Here is a 21197-nt window from a genome sequence, read left to right as displayed (position 1 = left end):
ATGTGATTTTTGTTCCACAGGCTGCAGGATTGTAGTTCTTCTTGCTTCTGCTGTCTGCCCTCTGGTGGATGAGGCTATCTAAGAGGCTTGTGCCAGTTTCCTGGTGGGAGGGACTGGTGGTGGGTAGAGCTGACTGTTGCTCTGGTGGGCAGAGCTCAGTCCCTCATTCTTTTTAATAATTTCCAAAGTTTGGTCTTCCCTCGCGGTCCAGTGGTCTAGACTCCACGCTTCCACTGCAGGGGGCATGGGTTCAATCCCTGGTCGGGGAACTAAGATCCCGCATGCTGTGCGGCGTGGTCATTTATTTCCAGAGTATGAATACCATATCAATTACATTATTAGAGAAAAGCAACCCTTGCGCTGGGCCATGTAGGCTAAGATCAGGATTTATTTTTAAAAAGAAGGTAATTCCTAGCTGGCGTAATATTATGGTTTACAGAGTTCTTAAAGGCTGGTGGTAGGGAGTTCCCTGGTGGCCTAGTGTTGGGATTCCGGGCCTTTGGTGCTGTGACCCAGGTTCAGTCCCTGGTCAGGGACCTGAGATCCTCTAAGCCACACAGTGCAGCCAAAAAAAAAAAGGCTAGTGGTGAGACTCAACGAGATCTAGTGATTTGCCAAGGGTCATAGAGAGTAGGAACTTGAACACAGTTTATCTTAACTTTAAATCCCATATTTTCCTTCTGGTTGCTTTTGCCTAAACCAAATCGAAAATAAAATACTATAATTCATTGAGTATCTACTGGGTATCTACTCTGTTCTAGGTACTGTATGTAAATATTTAATCCTCATAACGCTCTTAAAAAGAAAATAGTATTATTCCTGTCTAAAGGATAAAGAGGGACTTCCCTGGTTGCACAGTGGTTAAGAATCTACCTGCCAACGCAGGGGACACAGGTTCGAGCCCTGGTCTGGGAAGATCCCACATGCTGCGGAGCAACTAAGCCTGTGCACCACAACTACTGAGCCTGCGCTCTAGAGCCTGCGGGCCATACTGCTGAGCCCATGCGCCACAACTACTGAAGCCTGCGTGCCTAGAGCCCGTGCTCCACAACAAGAGAAGCCACCACAATGAGAAGCCTGCGCGCTGCAATGAAGAGTAGCCCCCGCTTGCCACAATTAGAGAAAGCCCGCATGCAGCAACAAAGACCCAATGCAGCCAAAAATAAATTAAAAAAAGAAACTGAGGCTCAAGGAATTAAATACCAGAGCCTTGATTTGGACCTTGCTCAGTCTGTCTCCAAGGCCCATGCTCCTTCCACTGTACCATGTGGTCACAAGACCTCTGGGACTAGAGCAGTTTCATTCAAGGAGTGATTTGTGATAGGGTCAGGTAGACCCAAAAGGGCATATTCCAGAGCTCAGAAACATTGAATCCTAGAAGGTCCAGGGGGAACCTCTAAGAAGTCAGACTAACAAAAAAAGATGAGGAAGAATATAGCTGAGTTCACACAAGTGTGACTCTGAGTTCCATTCCAGGACTCATTCTTCTCCATTGCCATCATATTTACAAGCCCCTTTTCACAGGTCTCCAGAGTTGATATCCTGATTGTGATAGATGCAGTAACCCTTGACAGCTGTCCTGAAGTCCAGACCCATACAGAAGGAGCAGAGGCTAGCTCTCAGGTACCCCAAAACCTTATCTACTGTGAATGTAATAATCCCCAGTTTGTATCAGACAAAGCTTTTTTTTCCTTTTGGGTTGAGGAATGCATTCTGGGTAAGGAAGGGTTGACAACCCCCATCTGCAGCACTGCAGGCCCAGGGAAGCTCTGTGTTAGACCTTGTTTCTTGGCTTTCAGATGCCCCCTTGTGGCTTCTTGTGAGAAGTGCCTCTATTTCTCAGTCCTCAGAAAAGTTGGCAGTGGCAGCAGCTATTGAGCATATACTGTGTGCCAGGCACGGTCCTCACAATAACGTTGTAAAGCAAAGGTTTATTTTTCTTGAACAAGTCTCTTTGTGGATATATTTTATATATTTTTCTAATTTACTTTTTATTTTGAAATAATTTCAAACTTGCAGAAAAGCTGTAAGAATAGTTCAGAGGATTCCAGTATATCCCCACCCAGATCTCCCAGTTGTTAACTTCTTATGTTTGCTTTATCATCTGCTCTCTCCCTCTCTCTTTATATATATACAGATATATTTTTTTATACAGGTTATATATGCTGTATATATTTTTTCTGAATCACTTGTGAGTAATACACAAATTTTATGTCCTCTTACCTTTAAATACTTCAGTATGCATTTGCTGAAATCAAGGACACTCCTGCATAACCACAGCACATCTGTCAAAACAAGGAAACCCGCATTGATACTATACTATCATCCAGTTTGCCAGCCCCATTCAAATTTTGCTGGTTGTCCCAACAATGTCCTTTATAATCACTCTTTCCTTTGTGGTCCAAGGTCTAATCCAGGATCATACGTTGCATTTATTTGCCTTCTGTCTGGAGTACTTCCTCAGTTTTTCCTTTTATAACCCTGATATTTTTGAAATGTAGGCCACTTTGGGTTTGTCTGATGTTGCCTCATGATTAGCTTTAGGTTATGTATTTGGTCAAGAATACTCCCGATGCGATTCTCCATCCTAAGAGCATGGTATTGGGAGCCACACAATGTCGACTTGTCTCATTAGTGGTGATGTTAACCTTTTGTTTTGTTTTGTTTTTTGAGATATAATTCACAAACCATAAAATTCACCCTTTTAAAGTATACAATTTGGTGGTTTTTAGTATATTCACAAGGTAGTGCAGCCATCACCACCAATGCCAGAACATTTCATCACCCCAGAAAGAAACCCCATATATTTCAACAGTCACTCCCCGTACCCCAGCCCTCTCAACCACTAATCAGCTGACTCTCTGTCTCTGTGGATTTGCCTATTCTGGATGTTTTATATAAATGGAATCATATTATATGTGGCCTTTTGTGTCTGGCTTCTTTCACTTAGCGTAAAGTTTTCAAGGTTCATCCATGTTGTAGCATGCATCAGTACGTCATTCTTTTTTGTTGCCAAGTAATAGCCCACTTGTGACGGTTAATTTTATTTGTTAGCGTGACTGAGCCATGTTTCCCAGATTTTTGGTCAAGCATTCTGGATGTTTCTGTGTTTTTTGGATGACACTGACATTTAAATCAGTGGACTTTGAGTAAAGCAGATTACCTTCCATAATGTAAGGCCTCATCCAATCAGTTGAAGGCCTTAATAGAGAAAGACTGACCTCCCCCCAAGCAAGCAGGAATTCTACCAAAGGATTGCCTTTGGACTCAAACTGCAACTGTTCCCTGGGTCCCCTGCTGTACCACAGGCCTACCCTGAAGATTTTGGACCCTTCAAGTCTCCATAATTGCATGAGCCAATTCCTTAAAATAAATATCTCTCTCCACACACACACACACACACACACACACACACACAAACACACACACATTGTCTCTTTCCCTGGAGAACCCTAATACACCACTGTGTGGATATACTACAGTTTTTTAATCCATTCATCAGATTATAGACATTTGGATTGTTTTCACTTTTTAGCTATTATGGATAATGCTGCTGTGAACATTCGTGTACAAGTTTTTTTGTGAACATATATTTTTAGTTCTATCGGGTATATACTTAACTGTGGAACTGCTTGGTCATATGGTAACTCTATGTTTAACGTTTTAAGAGACTGCCAGCTATTTTCCAAAGTGGCTGCACCATTTTACATTCCCACCAGCAATGTGTAAGTGTTCTGATTTCTCCATGTCCTTGCCAATGCTTGTTTTTGTCCATCCTTTTTATTGTAGTCAGGCAGTGTTAACTCAGTTAAAATGGTATCTACCAGTTTTCTCCACAGCCAAGTTAATAAGTATTTTGTGGGGAGCTACTTTGAGAGTATAAATATCCTATTCCTCATCAATCTTGTATGAACTAGTTTTAGCATTCTTTAATGATTTCTGTCTGAATCAGTTATTCCATGATAATTGCCAAATGGTGATTTTCTAATTCCATTATTCTTTTACATTTATAATCAGCATTCTACTGTAAGGAAGAACTCTCCCTTCTCCCTCATTTATACATTCATTCACTCATTCATTCATCAGATATATTATTATAGATTACTCATGGATTCATCTTTTATTCTATGGATTATAATCCGTTATTACTATTATTTATTTTGCTATTTAGAGTGTCCCATTGGGGCCAATGGGGGCTCCTTCAAGCTGGATCCTGTGTCCTTTTGACATGTTTCCATCATTCTTTGAGCACTTCCATATTCTCTGATACCACAAGATATTCAAGCCTCAACTTATACTTTCCCATCCCAGCCCTGGAATCAGTTGTTTGTCTAAATAGCCCTGGTTCCTTTTAGTGGAGAATAGTATTTTTTTAAAATTTAGTTATTTATTTAATTTATTTATTTTTGGCTGCGTTGGCTCTTCCTTGCTGCGTGTGTGCTTTCTCCAGTTGTGGCGAGCGGGGGCTACTCTTAGTTGCAGTGCGTGGGCTTCTCATTGCGGTGGCTTCTCTTGTTACGGAGCACGGGCTCTAGGCACGCGGGCGTCCGTAGTTGTGGCTCACGGGCTCTAGAGCGCAGGCTCAGTAGTTGTGGCGCACGGGCTCCACAGCGTGTGGGAACTTCCCGGACCAGGGCTTGAACCCTTGTCCCCTGCATTGGCAGGTGGATTCTTAACCACTGTGCCACCAGGGAAGCCCGAGAATAGTATTCAGAAACCAAAATCTGGGCAATAATATACTCTTTACTAGTGGGGTATTATTGCTTCTTGGCCCTATCAGTAGATAGTACATATACACATCTCTCTTTCTACATCCATCATTCTGTATATATATTAAAAATCATGCATTCACACTGTCACCAGTTCCAATCCAGCTCCACCTTTTACATATTTACCTCCTTTCTCCAACAATGAGAAGCTTCACTCTCATAATTCTTAGTATATTCACTTATTTGCTCAATACCGCTGTGAGTAACCAATCTTCCAACCACACAAGCCACCCAGGCCATCTCCTCCCCTTTTACTATGGCCCTTGCACACCTGGTGTCCCTCAGATAGAGTCGCCTCCTTCCTCTCCATTCACCTCAGCCAGTCCCAGACTAAGCAAGGCCTTCCCCCAACCTTCTGAGTTTGATTTTTATTTATTTATTTATGTATTTATTTATTTATAGCTGTGTTGGGTCTTCGTTTCTGTGCGAGGGCTTTCTCTAGTTGCGGCAAGCAGGGGCCACTCTTCATCGCGGTGTGCAGGCCTCTCACTATCGCAGCCTCTCTTGTTGCAGAGCACAGGCTCCAGACGCGCAGGCTCAGTAATTGTGGCACATGGGCCCAGTTGCTCCGCGACATGTGGGATCTTCCCAGACCAGGGCTCGAACCCGTGTCCCCTGCATTGGCAGGCAGATTCTCAACCACTGCGCCACCAGGGAAGCCCTGAGTTTGATTTTTAACAACACTTTTTTCTGGCAATACGAGTAAAACAGGTAATTCTCTGGCAGTCCAGTGGTTAGAATTCGGCACTTTCACCACGAGGGACCCGGGTTTGATCCCTGGTTGGGGAACTAAGATCCTGCAAGCTGTGTGGCTAAAAAAAAAAAAAAAGAGAGAGAGTAAAACAAATGGCCAATACACAAGAAAAAATGTTCAATTTAAGTAATTAAATAAAAATGCAAATTAAATACATAAGAAAGCTCAGAAATGCAAAAAAATATAAAGAGTAATTCCATATTTTCATTTTATAACTAGGCAATTGTAGCTAAGAAATAACTGTTTTAAGGGCATAAAACTAGTAGCTAACAGATAGGATTTGGCTCTGAGTCTACTGCCTCAATGCTGAGGGAGCATCTTCTGTGTGATGCGTGCTTTTGTATAGTTTTATTTAATATTTTCACACCAACCCTGTGGTGGAGTTCATGTTAATAACCCTATTTATTCAAGGAAACTTAGACTTGGGACCATTAAGTAAACTTGCCTCAGGTCACACAAATGGCATGTGAATACAGCAACATCAAGATATGGTCACTCTGGAATGGATAAAGAAGATGTGGTACATATATACAATGGAATATTACTCAGCCATAAAAAGGAACGAAATTGGGTCATTTGCAGAGACATGGATGGATCTAGAGACTGTCATACAGAGTGAAGTAAGTCAGAAAGAGAAAAACAAATATCGTATATTAACGCATATATGTGTAACCTAGAAAAATGGTACAGATGAACCAGTTTGCAGGGCAGAAATAGAGACACAGATGTAGAGACCAAACGTAGGGACACCAAAGGGGGAAAGTGGCGGGGCAGTGGTGGTGATGGTGTGATGAATTGGGAGATTGGCATTGACATGTATACACTGATGTGTATAAAATGGATAACTAATAACCTGATGTATAAAAAAATAAAATAAAAGAAAAAAAAGAAAAAAAATGGTAGGGTCAATCTGACCAGTCAACTCACCCAAAACCTACACTTTACTTCTTAGCTTTTTAATTGATTTCTCTGTCCTTTGGCCCAACTCCAAAAGTGTGTTTTACCACTTCCAGATATACCTAAATATACCTAAAATAGATCTTTTGCCTCAAATAATATGAAAGATCTACTTTAAGGCAGGCCCTCCTCTGTAATAGTGTGGCTTCAGAGGACCCAGGAAAGTTCTTAAATATCTCAGTCATTAGTATCTGAAGTGCCATCAGGGAACTATCAAGATTTTCCATCCACAATTAGAGATGAGGTTTAAAATGTAGCACCCCTCTTTTCCCTGTATGACTGATATTTGATCCTTTCTTAAGAATACGTTTCCATTTGAGAGGAGTAAGAAGCTAAGTACTTAGAGAGATACTCCTGAGGAAGGAGGAGGAGAGGAAGGGCTGTAGTGTGGCACTGGCCCAGGGATCGACCAGTGGAACAATAGTCCAGATACAAACCCATGCATATATGTAACATTTGTATATAACACAGCAGTCATACAGATTTGTGGGGAAACAATGGACTGTTGAGTAAATGGTTCTGGGATAGTGGGATGTCTAAAAGAAAAAAACAATACCTACCTGGCACCATATACAGAAAAATAAGTTCTAGGTGGATTAAAGATTTTAAAGTAAAATGGACTTTTGGAAGAATATGTAGGTGAAGATCTTTATGGCCTTGTATAGGGAATATTTCTTAAACTAGACACAAAAAGACAACCAAAAAGGAACAGATTGATAAATTTGACCCCATTTAAAAAAATGGTAAAAAGACAAGCTCCAAGGTGGAAGGGGTTTGTATTTTATATTAGCAACAAAGAAACATGAAGAGTCACGAATGAATTTGTAAAAAAAGAATAGCCCAATAGAAAAATGGACAAAAGATGTAAATAGGCATTTCACAACGAGGAAAAATAATTGCAAATAAAAATGAAAAGACCTCCACCAAGAAACGCAAATTAAAATCCACAAAGAGATGCTATTTCACACCTATATTGGCAACCATTTAAAAATTTGACAGCAAGAATTGGTGAGAATGTGGAGCAAAAAGGAACTCTCACACACTGCTATTTTGCCATTGTAAATTAGAATCACCACATCAGAAAACTGTCTGATATTACCTTGCAGAGTTGACACACATGCCCAAATGTTCAGGATCAGCAGAGAATGCGATACAACCTCTGTGAAGACAAGTCACACACACACACACACACACACACACACACACACACACACGCACAAACACATACCGTTTGCATAAATGATACCATTTATATAAAGTTTAAAAATATGAAAAGGTAAATATGTTGTTTGGGATACATGCAGTGGTATGTGGAGCTGGCTGTGCCAACTTGGGAGAAATTGGCAAATGCTACAAATCCGAGCTATTTTTTTCCTTCTGGTGAGCCTGTTAAACATTTAGCAGTACACCATCAGATACATGCGTAGTAGTAAAATGATAAAGAAATCCAAGAGAATAATAAACAGGTAGGGAGGGGCACACAGGGGCAGCAGTCCTTCAATAACAAATGTTCTAATGCTGCTCTTTCTTGCATGTAAACTATTTCATAAGAAACAAAAGAATGAGTAGGAGTCAGCTGAGCCAAGCGAGGGTTGGTGGTGGGTTTGGTGGGGAGGGTCTGGGTAGAGGTGGCAGCAGAGGTGAATGGGAGAGAATGGTTAGCTGGGCATTTGCAAGTGTTGTAGTGAATTCTGCCGAGCGGGTGGAGTGTGAGAAGTAAGAGCAGACAGGAGGGAGCAGATCCCTGAGCACCTGTGTGCCAGGATGAACGGCTTGCATTAACTCTGGGCAGTGTTACGGAGCCCAAGCTCACTCTGCTCGCCACACGACAGGCCAATAAATGGGGAGACCAGTTGTTGGGGCAGGAATAACGACTTTAATTGCAAAGCCAGCAGACCAAGAAGATGGCAGACTAGTGTCTCAAAAAACCATCTTCCTCAGTACAAATTTGGGCTCCTTTTACACAGAGGAAGGGGATAGTGGGGACCCACTGCGATGCCTACCAATGGTTGAGCGGGACTGCTATTGGTCGCGCCTGCCCTGCCCTTATTACAAGTGGAGCGAGGTCTCGGCAGGGTAGAGACAAGGTGGCAGGACAGTGAGGAAGTCGTGGTGACCTTGCTGAAAGATGAAAGCCAAAGCAAGGCCATGGCTAGGAGGAGGATGAGCAGAGGAGGAGCTCGAGAGACGTCTAGGAGGCAAAATGGTCTGAGCTTGGTGACTGGGTGTAGGATGTGGGTGGAAAACTACGCTGCTGCCCTCAAGGAGGTGGAGCGGAACTCCCCACTCTTTAAGGGTGGACTGTGAAATGACTTCCTTCGAAAGAGTACAATCCAGAAATGGGGAAATTAAAGTAACTTTATAGGGGAGAAATCTGACAAACACTACCTCAGCAGGTGATCAAGGTCAACCTTGACAGTGATAAGTCATGGTGATGGTACCCTTGACCTGATGGCATGAGGATGGCACTTTACCTCTGTGGTCTTCCTTCCAAAGCACCCCAACCCCAATCTAAATCATAAGAAAAACATCAAACAAATCCCAATTGAGAGACAGTCTACAAAATACCTGACCAGCACTCCTTAAACTGTCAAAGTCATCAAAAACATGGAGAGTTTGAGAAACAGCTGTAGCCAAGAGGAGCCTCAGGAGACATGACAACTAAGTTTATTTTTATTTATTTATTTATTTATTTTGGCGGCACCATGTGGCATGTGGGGTCTTAGTTCCCTGACCAGGGATCGAACCCGCACCCCCTGCATTGGGAGTGTGGAGTCTTAACCACTGGACTACCAGGGAAATCCCCACAACTAAGTTTAATGGGATATCCTGGATTGGATCCTGGAACAGGAAAAAACAAAACAAAAAACAGCATTAGGGGCTTCCCTGGTGGCGCGGTGGTTAAGAATCCACCTGCCAATGCACGGGACACGGGCTTGCGGGGGACACGGGTTCGAGCCCTGGTCTGGGATGATCCCACATGCCGCAGAGCATCTAAGCCCATGCGCCACTACTACTGAGCCTGCGTGCCATAACAATTGAAGCCCGCACACCTAGAGCCCATGCTGCACAACAAGAGGAGCCACCGCAATGAGAAGCCCATGCACCGCAGCGAAGGATAGCTCCCCCTTGCTCACTACAACTAGAGAAAGCCCACGCGCAGCAGCAAAGACCCAACACAGCCAAAAATAAATAAATAAATTCATTTAAAAAAACAAAACAAACAAAAGGCATTAGGGTAAAAACTAGGAAATCTGAATAAAGGATGGAGTTATGTTATAAATGATGTACCGATATTGGTTATTATTTGTGATAAAGGTACCATACTCATGTAACGTCTTAATGATAGGGGAAACCTGGTGGGGCATATGAGAGCTCTACTATCTTCACACCTTTTCTGAAAATCTAAAAGCATTCTAAAATAAAGATTTATTTATTTGTCTGAAAACTTTTAATTAAAACCAATTGCTACTCTCCTTAAAAACTGTTTTCTTTTTAAATTATTATTATTTTTTCTGAATTTTTTTTTTTTTATACAGCAGTTTCTTATTAGTTATCTATTTTATGCATATTAGTGTGTGTATGTCAATCCTCATCTCCCAATTCATCCCACCACCACCCCCCCGCCACTTTCCCCCCTTGGTGTCCATACGAAAAACTCTGTTTTCTGAGTTGAGTGATCCTTAGGCTCGCAGAATCAGTCCCAGTTTTCTCAATCCCTCTTCTACGGGCACAGCTGAGAAGGCGGTTTGCTTAGGCAGGAAGGATTACAACTCCCAGAGTGCCCCTGTGCGGTTGTCAGGAGCAACCACTGAATGCAGACTAACAGATCTGCTGGAGTCAGGACTATCCACCGACTGACAACCAGCCAGCCATGGGCCAGGATTATTACTCTGTGCTCCAGATCACTCGCAATTCAGAAGATACCCAGATCAAGAATGCGTGAGTGGGGGCAGGAGCGAGGCTTTTGGGTTGTACTGGGACAGGCCCACCCTCATCTCTTCCAAACTGAGCTTTCCTGCACAGCTTAGGGCAGGCAAGGTAGACCTTGTTCCTTTTCTTGCTTCTTGCACACCTACTTCCTGGCTTTGGGCTGGGTCAGGGTTCCCAATCCATCATCCTTTACTCTCTATGCCCTGTCTGCTCTCCTGGGTACCCTGGTTTTCCTAGCAATAAAATGGGAACAAAGGAGACTTTATGCTTAATATTATGGAGACCCAAAGTATTGTGAGCTGGAGAGTGATCTGACCAGATGGATGTATTACATATTTTATTCTGGCTGTCCATGTGGGGTTTTGGCATTGAATAAATTACATCTCTGAATAGTTCCATCAAGTCTTGGGGACTTTGTGGTGTGTCTAAGACAGGAATCAGCACATTTTTCTGAAAAAATATTTTTTGACGAATATTTACTGAGCGCCTACTTATATGGGTTCAGTGCAGTCTCAGCAGCTAGAGATATCGTGAATCAGATGTGCAGCTAAACTTTGTTGGTGGATACAGATGTTGAATAAGTCACAGCAAGCTTGATGAATGTTACAAAAGGGGACATACAGGGCATGTGGAAGCTATCTTGGAAGGAGAGAGACCCCTTCAGAAGCTGTCATGATAATCAAGGCAAAAGATGAGGCTTGAAGCAGGGCAGTGGGCTGGAGAGAGAAGAGAGAATGGACTTAGCTATAAGTTGGGTCATTGCAGGGTAAAGAAAAAAGGGAGGAATCTAGGACAATTTAATTAATTAAGGTTGTATGATAACAGCTACACTTACTGAATTGTGCAAATGCTGTTCTGAGAACCTTCCATCATTATTTCACTTAATCCTCACAACAGCCCTGAGAGGTTGGTACCATTATTATCCCCAGGCTATGTGCCTAGTAACCGGCAGAGCCAGTATTCAGACACCTTGCCTGCTCTAATTGCCTACCACAGGCCAAGTCCCATAGGGGATCTCAGTGGGGTAAGTAGAGAGAGTCTATAGTGTGGCTGGCGAAGCAAGACACAAACTCGTTAATCAATTAGAGAACAATTCGGGACAGTGTGTGATGTCACTCACTGTTCATAGCATTTCATTGGCCAGTGAGACCTGTCTAGGGAAAGGTCACAAGGAGGGAGGGCAGTTGGAATGCAGAAAGATAAGCCCAACTTAAGCACTGGAAAGAGCCAGGTCTGAACCTAGGTTCTCCTATCTGCTAGATGTGTGACCTGGGCAAATTGCTTAACCTTTCTGAGCCTCAGTTTTCCCATCTCTTAAAAAAAATAAAATGAAAAATAAGAATTGTTGTGGTATTGAAATAGAATTATATGAGATAATGAGCATGAAAATGCCCAGCAATCATTTGCATCTGAAACCATGTCTTATAAAGAGTGATTAAAAGAACCATATATGTTCCAAACAACAGTCCTTAACCTTTCTCCCCTGAAACAACTCTTTTTTAAAAAATTTTAATTAATTAATTTATTTATTTTTGGCTGCGTTGGGTCTTCATTGCTGCACGCGAGTTTTCTCTAGTTGCGGCGAGCGGGGGCTACTCTTCGTTGCGGTGCGCAGGCTTCTCACTGCGGTGGCTTCTCTTGTTGCAGAGTACGGGCTCTAGGCACGTGGACTTCAGTAGTTGTGGCATGCAGACTCAGTAGTTTGGCTCCCAGGTTCTAGAGCGCAGGCTCAGTAGTTGTGGCGCACGGGCTTAGTTGCTCCACGGCATGTGGAATCTTCCTGGACCAGGGCTCAAACCCATGTCCCCTGAGTTGGCAGGCGGATTCTTAACCACTGCGCCACCAGGGAAGTCCCCCTGAAACAACTCTTAAGGCATGAGTCACATGTTTGACACACTCTCCCATGGGAGTACCTAGATTTTGACCCCTCCCCCCAATAAAGGCTAAACTTATGTAATGAAGACAAGCACCACGATGATTCATAATCGCCCAGCTATTAACTTCTCACTCATTCATCCTAGGCTGCCACATCTGGGCTGTGACTTCACCCCTTTCTCTCCCACTCAGGAAAGCAGGTGAATGAGAGTGATGTTACTGCAGAGCTTAAAACCACTCAAGTTTATATGGAAAACTGAACTCTTCTCAAACCTCATTACTTTTACTCATTGTTAGAGTTTTCTTGCAATTCTCACACCTGACTACAACCTTTGTAATTGAGAAGGGCTGGTTTAGAAGTCTCAGGGAGGGTGTGAAAATTGCCTTCAAGTCTGTCAAGGTAGACAGAGCAGATTCTGTCTGTAAGGCCCCCCAGGGCAGAGCCAGGACCAGGACCCTCGTGGATGGAGGCAGAGTCACAGGACAGCAGACCCAACTCAGTAAGAGAAAGCTTTGCCTAAAAGTCAGACTGGCCCCATAGTGAAATGGGCTGCCTTGTGGGACAGTGATTTCACAACGTTTACTCACTGCACTTGGTGCTAGGCACTGAGGACACAGAGAACTGGACACGGCAACTGGAGAGACTCACTCACAGGCTGGTGGGAGAGACAGAGCCATCAAACAACTGAAACACCACGTGCTAAGTACGAGGATCAAAGGCACTTGGGGATGTGGGAAAGAGTATCTAATCTAGACTGGAAACTGCAGTCAGGGAAGACATCCTGGAGGAGTTGACCCCTGAGTTGAATGTGGAAAGATGAATAAATATTTGCCAGGAGGAGATGAAAGGGGCTGGAGAGGGGTGAGCATTCCAGGTAAAGGGAGGAGAATGTCAAAGCCATGAGCAGTGCAGAGTGCGGAGTTTGGAGCCTGGAGAGAAGGACAGGAGAGGTCGTGGGAGCAGGCAGGGAGAGCTGTGAGTGAGAAGGGCAGAGAGAGAAGTGGAAGTTGAATCTCAGAGACATTTGAATTTTATGCTGAAGACAAAGGGGGAACCAGTAAAGGGTTCAGGCAGGAGAGTGACTTGGTCAGGGAGCATTTTAAAAACATCAAATTAACAAAACAGAGAGAGATCAAACTGGTGGCAGCGCACAGAATAGACTGGAGAGGGGGAAACTGGAAACAGGAAGACATGGTTCTGCAATGGTTGTAGGGATGAAGAAGCAGCAAGAAAACATTATTTAGAAGGAAAAGCTGATGTGCCTTGGTGACTGATGGGATGGGGGTGGAGGGGACGAAGGAGAACTTGGAGTGGAAGATACTCAGCCTTTCCGCTTCAGGGTCTGGACAAATGGGGAAAAGTTTAGGGAATGAAAATGTGTGCACATTTGGGGTCATTGAGGTTGTGGGACCCGTGAGACACTGGAGAGGAGATACTGAGTAGGCAGCTAGGTACAGAGGTCTGGAGCCAAGGGAGTGCACTAGTTTGAGATAGAGATTTGGGAATCCCCAGCGTGTAGCTGGTGCTCAAAGCCGTTGGCTAGCTGAGCTTGTCCACGGAGTGTGTGGAGTGGAGTAAGGAGCGCGGCAGAGCTCTGGGGTCACTGGCATGGAAGGTGTGAGCAGGGCTGAGGAGACGCCCCGTGACCGGCGGACCGTGTGTGGGACCACATGTGTATTGAGTGACTGAGGAGGCTGTGCGGCTGCCCTCCTTTTGCTCCTGCAGACCCCCGCCCCACCTTTCTGCACCCTGCTCTCTGCTCTGGGAGACTGGCCCTTATGAACTGCATCAGTAGACTTCCTGGCCCTCAGGCTTCCAGATGCATCCTGCAAAAGGAGCACAAGGCAGGAGATTGGGAGGGAGGAGGGTGGGGCAGGGGTATTTATTCCCAGCTCCCTTCTTATGGGATCTGTTCAGGTTGGCTATGGCCCTGAATCAAAGATCACAGCTTTTACCAAGGCCCTGTCCACACACTCTCTCCTGTGGGATTTCAGTAACCTCTCCCTCCCCTCACTGCTACAGGCTCATGGGTGGTCAGGGCACCTCAGGACTCGTAACCTTAAGGGATTGTGCTGTCTTAAACTCTCCACAAATCACCAGCTCGTGCCATGTCTTTCCTCCTGGGATGTAATGATACAGATCCCCAGATGCTGCAGGTGTGGCATCACTGTGTGGTGGGATTGGGCAGACACATAAATGGGGGAAAGAGGGACTTCCCTGGTGGTCCAGTGGTTAAGAATCCACCTTCCAATGCAGGGGACGCGGGTTCGATCCCTGGTCGGGGAACTAAGATCCCACATTGCTGCGAGGCAATTAAGCCCACGTGCTGCAACTACTGAGCCCACGCACTCTGGAGCCTGCACGCCACAACTAGAGAGAAGCCCGAGCGCCGCAACAAAAGATCCTGCATGCCGCAGCGAAGATCCCACATGCCACAACTAAGACCTGCCTGATACAGGCAAATAAATAAACAAACAAATAAATAAATAAAAAAGAAATAGGGGAAAGAATGAGCACAGAGCAGGGAGACAGCGAGACGACCTGATCTGTGCTGAGTGCCTCTCTGTACCAGGCCCTCTGACACCTTATTTTATCTAATCTTCCCAAGAAGCCTGTGTGTCAGTTCAGACACCAAGACAGAATTAGATGTGCAAGAAGTGTTTGAGGGAAACAACTGTGAGGATGAAGCGGGACTAGGAATGTGCCGGGGAGCCTTCAGACCATAGTGCAGGTCTGATGCTCGTGGAAGGAGAGAGGGAAGGAAGGGCTGGGTAAGGAGGGCTGTGGCGTCGTCCAGAGAAAGTCTCAGCCAGGCTGATGGGGAGGCCTCAAGCAGAGGTTGGGCATTGGAGGAGACCTGGGTCCTGTAGGGCTGGTGCAGCACTGATACCCCAACAAGCATAGGCATAGGTTGGGAGCAGCTTGGGGCCAGTGCAGCCTCAGCACAAATGGCCAGTGGGGCAGCTACTGGGACTGTCAGTCAACCATGCTCCCGACACTGGGTTCTCTTCCAGGGGATCTGAGTGATGTGCCTCCCTGGCCACCACAGCCCTGATTTATAGCTGGAACATCAAAGCTCCGAGAGACCACCAGGCAGCAGACAGCAGAGCCAGCTCTGAACCTTGGTCTGTGCCTCAGGATATTAACCCTCCTCGCTCTAGGTACCGGAAACTTGCCCTTAAGAACCACCCGTTGAGGTCCACTGAGACATCCGCAGCGGAGGCATTCAGGCAAATAGCGGAGGCCTACGATGTGCTGAGCGACCGTGAGTGATTGGGACTGAGCATGGAGGGCGGCTCCTCCGTCCCGCGTCTCTGTTAACATCATCCTCATGTCTCTGAGCGTTGGGCTTTCTGAGGGGGCCCAACAGAGAGTAAGCATTCCTCTTCCCTGCCCAGAATCTAAACAAATTGAGAAAGAAAACATAATGAACTGCCTTTCTCAGTAGACACAAACTAAGGTGGAGGACGTGGTGTGGAGAGCCCCCAGATTAGGCTGATGTGCTCCCCTAGTCTCAGCAGTGCAGGACCTGGGGCAGGGCCCCCCCACATGCCCCATGCCCCACCCGTCCCCTGCAGGACTGCAGAGTGAGATGCTTGCTGCCCAGGGAAGAAGGCTAAGGCTGAGGCAGACACGCCCGGTTATTCCCTGATTACCAAGAAGCTACATCTCCATCTCCCCGAGGACAGCATATGTACAAAGGGACAGAGAGGGGTCTGTGATTAGGAAATCTCTCTCCTATGGAAAACTGAAGCCTAGGGAAAGAGATCCCCCGCCCCTGCCTGAGGCAGTGCCCACATGGGTTCCCTAAGGGCTTGTTCTGGAGACTGTAATCATGGATACTGTGCAGAAGAATGGCCAGAAGATCACTAATGTTTCTCCAGCCCCAAGTTTTCAGGACTTCGGACTCTAAGATTTCAAAGCTCTAGAATTTGGAAACTCTAGAATTCTTACATCCTACAATCTCAAGGCTCTAGGATTCTATTTACCCCACAAAAGACAGTAGCTGTGATGACTGAGTTAAGCCAAACCCCAGGATGATAGCCGGACCCTCAGCCTCTCACTGTCTTCTCCGATCCCCATCCCTCCCCCAGCAAGTTTCAGTCTTTGTCATCTCTCCTCTGGGCTAGGGGATCATACCTAGGTCCACCCAAGATGAAATGAAATCCCTAACTTCTAGAGTCTCTCTCCAAAGACTGCCAGACAGCAGGCACCTTAGAAATAAGGCTGTTTTCGCCCCGCCCCTTCCTCTCTGCCCCATATCCTTCTGCTTCCCAGCCCTCCAGCTCTCTTAGCCCCTATGCTGGATCCCTCCTCAAGGTGACACATATCCACAGCTGTGAAAAGAGGCATCTATGACAAGTTCGGAGAGGAAGGCCTGAAGGGTGGAATTCCTCTGGAGTTTGGATCGCAGACCCCGTGGACAACTGGTTATGTCTTCCACGGCAACCCGGAAAAGGTTTTCCATGAGTTCTTCGGGGGAGATAACCCCTTTAATGGTAAGAGGTCCTGCCTGCCCCTTTGCCTTACTGGGAAGGACATAGCTATAGAAGATGCTTTTCTCTGAGTAGTTTTGTTTACTTTAAGAAATATATAGTCCATGGTAAAAAAAAAAAAAATTATTGAAAAAGAAATTCCAGTCCTCCATTCCTTCCCCAGAAGCAGCCACTCACTGTTAACAGTGTTTGTATCCTTCTAGAAATATTCTATGGATTTATGAGCTTATATTTATTTTTACATAGCCTTTTATTTTGTTAAGGACCACATTATATACACTGATTTTTTTTCACTTATATTTTGGAGATTATCTTATTATACATTATATTATAAACAGATCTACTTTATTCATTTTAATGGCTGCATAAGATTTCAACGTACAAGCGTGTGTTAGTGAGATGAATACAGGGATGGATGTGTGAATGATTCCAGGTTCAAGGCAAACTGACAAAGAGTTGATTTCCAAGGCTCCGAATCATCTTGCAAGGACAGTTCACCTTCAGACCTGTCTTCCTTCCTGGCTCCAGTTAAGCAACTCACAGAGTCTAGATTTTCATTGCCTGGCTTCCCCAGCCCCTTCTCCCAGGCTATACTACAGCTTGTCTGCATTTCAAAGGTTTCCTCTTCCTCTTCTCCACATTGATATGTTAAGTGGGCTACAGCCTGCTCAGAAGCCCCTCCTACTGTGCATTGCCTTCACCTGTCTGCCAGAGGAAGCTGAGTTTATAAACTCCAGGTGAAACTGGAAAAGCAAGGGACTTGGAGTCAGAGGGCCTGTTTCAAATCAATGCACCACCACTTGTGAGCCATGTGATTCTGGACAAATCTCTTCATCTCTCTGAAACCTCAGTTTCCTCATTGTTAAACAGCCAGTTCCTCACAGGTCATTATCAAATGAGATGATCTTTATGAAAATGGGCTTTGGAGTCAGAAAAATGCCATACAATGGGCCTATCTCTCCCAGGGACAGGTGCATGGAGAAGAAGCTGTTCAGAGGAGCCAAACCAGAGCTTACAGGGGCATTGCTCATTAGGGAAGGTCAGATTCATGGTATGGGGGTCCCTCAGGCAGTGCCCAGGAGTTATACTGCTATAGTGCTTCACCCTAGGGGTTCTTGTGTCCCATCTCCCTGCAGAATTGAGGGGCTTGGCTTCCTGTGACCTGGCTTTTGGGGTGTCTGAGACCTGGCACACCATAGGTGCTGGGAGAACAAATGAATTCAACCATGCAAGAGGGGACCCGGTAATTCACAGGCCTCTCGATGACCCATCACATTTTTTTTTTTTTGAATTTTTGAATTTTATTTTATTTATTTTTTATACAGCAGGTTCTTATTAGTTATCTATTTTATACATATTAGTGTATATATGTCAATCCCAATCTCCCAGTTCATCACACCACCACCACCCACCACTTTCCCCCCTTGGTGTCCATACGTTTGTTCTCTACATCTGTGTTGATGACTCATCACATCTTAAGGGGACAGAGTGTGACACCACCTTGCCCTCCCTAGCCTAAGGTCATTCTAGCCTGCAAAGTTCTTTTTGTGACACTAACCAGGAGGGGCAGAGTACAGAAAAATCTTAATTATGATAGTGACCCCTGCAGTTTACAAAGGGCTTCATTAAGCATAGTGGTTAAGGGCACAGGTTCTGTAGTCAAATCCTCCTGGGTTCACATCTCAACTCTACCACCACTAGCTGTGGGACTGTGGGCATTTTGTTTGACCTCTCTGGGCCAATAAGAAAATATCGCAAAGATTTGAGAACAGCACTTGACACGTAGTAAGCTCTCAGAGAGTTTTGTTTTTAGTTATTTTTTTAAAGATTTTTTTTTTTTGATGTGGACCATTTTTAAAGTCTTTATTGAATTTGTTACAATATTGCTTCTGTTTTATGTTTTGGTTTTTTTGGCTGCGAAGCACGTGGGATCTTAGCTCCCCGACCAGGGATCGAACTGGCACCCCCTGCATTGCAAGGCAAAGTCTTAGCCACTGAACCACCAAGGAGGTCCCTCTGAGCTAGTTTTAGTTCATCATCATCTTGTTATCTGATCCTAATGGTGGAAGGCAGGTCAAGCATGTTACCCCATCCCACAGACTGAGAAACTGAAGCCCGGACTATTGCAGTGCACCTCAAGGGCAGGGGCTCTTTGCACTAGGATGGAAGGTGGGGCAGCAAGAGGGGTTATGGGTGTAGAGCTGGGAAGGGCTAGAAGAAGTTGAGGAAAGAGGAGTTTGGGAACATGTTGGTGACACCTCTAATTTGTTAGGGATTAACCCTGTCTCTCCCCATCTCAGCTGCTGACTTCATAGAAATTTGAGTCTGGGGTCTCTAGTGGTCTCAGGCTGGGCTGAACAGGGAGGAGGAATGGAGCCTGGGGAAGGGTAGGGAGGACTGGCATGCTGTGACCCTCCTCCACGAAAGCTAACAGCACATCATTTCTGGCACTACCAGCCACTGCCACCAGAGGACACTCCTCTCCTGAGGCAGCCAGAGTTGAGGAGCACTTCCCCAGAGGTAGGGGTGGGGTGGGGGAGGGAGGTAGGGAAGTGTGGGTGAAGGGAGTCCAAAGTGGGGGATGAAGCAGTAGAGGGCATCAAGAGATGGTAATCCTTGGATCTACAGTTGAGGATGTTACTGAGTCCAAGCTTCTACTGCTTGCTGCAGGACAGGCCAATAAATTGAGAGATGAGTTGTTGGGGGCAAGGAATAGCAACTATATTTGAAAAGCCAGCAAACCAAGAAGATGGTGGACTCATGTCCCAAAGAACCATCTTGCCTGAGTTAGAATTCAGGCTTCCTTTATACTAAAAGGGGAGGCAGTAAAGTCACATTTCCTAGCTCCGGTCAGCCTCAGGAGGGGAGGTGTTAATTTCTTCCTTCCTGCAGTCATTCACAGGTGAGCCTGGTCAGGATGTTTCCTGTGAGCTAAACAAGGGTATTTTAGCTTAATGCTTATTACCTGGGAGGTAGGGTTCCCAGAGATGGGCCATTACATATAATTTAAGCTTATAGGTAACATCCATTTAGTGATTAACTTGTAATAGAGTACAAAGGTTCTTCCCTATTACAAGGACAGCTCGTTGGCCCGGCCAAACAGTCTGAGTCTGCGAGGTGGGAATGGGAGTCTGGGTATTACACTTGGGGACTGAAGAGATGGAGGGATTGTCTGTGAATCCGAGTTCCTGGACACAATTTCTCCTACTCCTTGCCTCTCCCCACCTCCTGCAGAGTTTTTTGATGCAGAAGGAAATGAGGTGGACTTGAACTTTGGGGGACTCCGGGGCCGAGGGGTCAAGAAACAGGACCCCCCAATCGAACGAGACCTCTACCTGTCCCTGGAGGACTTATTCTTTGGCTGCACCAAGAAAATTAAGATCTCCCGAAGGGTGAGTACTTGGGAGCCACCTTCTGTCCCCTCCAACCCTACTGGTCACCTCCTCCCTGACCCTAACTGGAGACCTCAGGTATGGTCTCTTACAGAATCATGGAATCTTAGATTTGGAGATGGTAGAATTCTAAAATCTGAAGTTTGGAAGGGACAATTGAGGGTATTAGCCTGGCTCTTCCCTAGTGCGGGAATCCCCTCTGTGTGCTAACTGGGACGAGCTCTTTCGGTTCTTCTCAGTTCAGCCCCATCCCTGAGGGAAGAGGGAGGGCTCTGGGTGGGAGGAGTCTCCTGTGAATTCTGCTCTCTGGGCATTACCAGACCATACCCTCTGGGTTTCATCTGGGTGTCCGCCTCATGAGTAAGAAGGAGCTGTGTGGGCATGGAGGGGTGGGCTGGGGGACAGTTCCCAAGGGGACTGGTTGAAGAAGACCCTCAGTGCCCCAGGGTCCAGACCCTGCATTGGCCCTGTCCCATGGTCCAGCCCTGTGCTAGGCACATGAGCAAGGCCACCTCACACCTTTGCCCAACAGAGGAGATGCCAGCTGTAGCCATGCTTTCCACAGATGGCACCCATCTGGGTACGTGATTGGAGAATAGATGGATGACATAACAGAGGAATGCTTTGGGTGAGGCTGAGATATGTTGCCCTCTGTGGTCTTTCTCCCTTCGGGATTAAGAGACCTGCCAGAGGCTCAGGGCCAAAGCCCCTGGGGTGGGAGAGGAAGTGAGTGCGTGTTCACCGTGTGTCTGTTAGAAGCCAGGGCCACGTAATTTCTAGGGCTGGAGTTGTACCCTTGATCGACTCATGGTGACTGCTTGGCACCTCAGGCCCTAACCCCATGACACGCCCTGCCATCCTGGAATCATAAGCTCTTGGTTCCAGTGGAATAGGGTGGGAGTGGGGATGGCTCAGGGCAAGTTCTCCCCATTGCTAGAGAACTGAGCTGAGCACAGATCCCATGGAGCATCTCTCATGTGTGTAAAGGCCAGCTGGGAAATCCTGAGCAAATCTCCCTCC

General features: G+C 45.7%; 1 protein-coding gene across 10 annotated transcripts in view; it reads left to right on the top strand.

The window, feature by feature from the left end:
* The window catches only part of DNAJB13 (DnaJ heat shock protein family (Hsp40) member B13), a 78889-nt gene that overhangs the window by 7160 nt on the left and 50532 nt on the right, over positions 1 to 21197 (top strand). For 7 of the 10 annotated variants that reach the window (XR_009504626.1, XR_009504624.1, XR_009504625.1 and 4 more), the window contains exons 1-4: positions 10340 to 10422; positions 15451 to 15554; positions 16627 to 16788; positions 20020 to 20177. Coding sequence is in view for 3 of the 10 variants with exons in the window: in XM_059930828.1 (XP_059786811.1) it covers positions 10355 to 10422; positions 15451 to 15554; positions 16627 to 16788; positions 20020 to 20177 (492 nt within the window). In the remaining 7 variants the exon portion in view is untranslated. Of the gene's footprint in view, positions 1 to 10328; positions 10423 to 15450; positions 15555 to 16626; positions 16789 to 20019; positions 20178 to 21197 lie in introns of those variants that run through there. The other 3 variants (XR_009504627.1, XM_059930830.1, XR_009504628.1) reach the window with 2 other exon arrangements.

The sequence above is a fragment of the Balaenoptera ricei genome, chromosome 8 (genome assembly GCF_028023285.1).
Source record: "Balaenoptera ricei isolate mBalRic1 chromosome 8, mBalRic1.hap2, whole genome shotgun sequence".
Taxonomy (NCBI): Eukaryota; Metazoa; Chordata; class Mammalia; order Artiodactyla; family Balaenopteridae; genus Balaenoptera; species Balaenoptera ricei.
The sequence above is the reverse complement of the archived record's forward strand: the minus strand, read 5'-3'. Positions and strand labels throughout refer to the sequence as shown.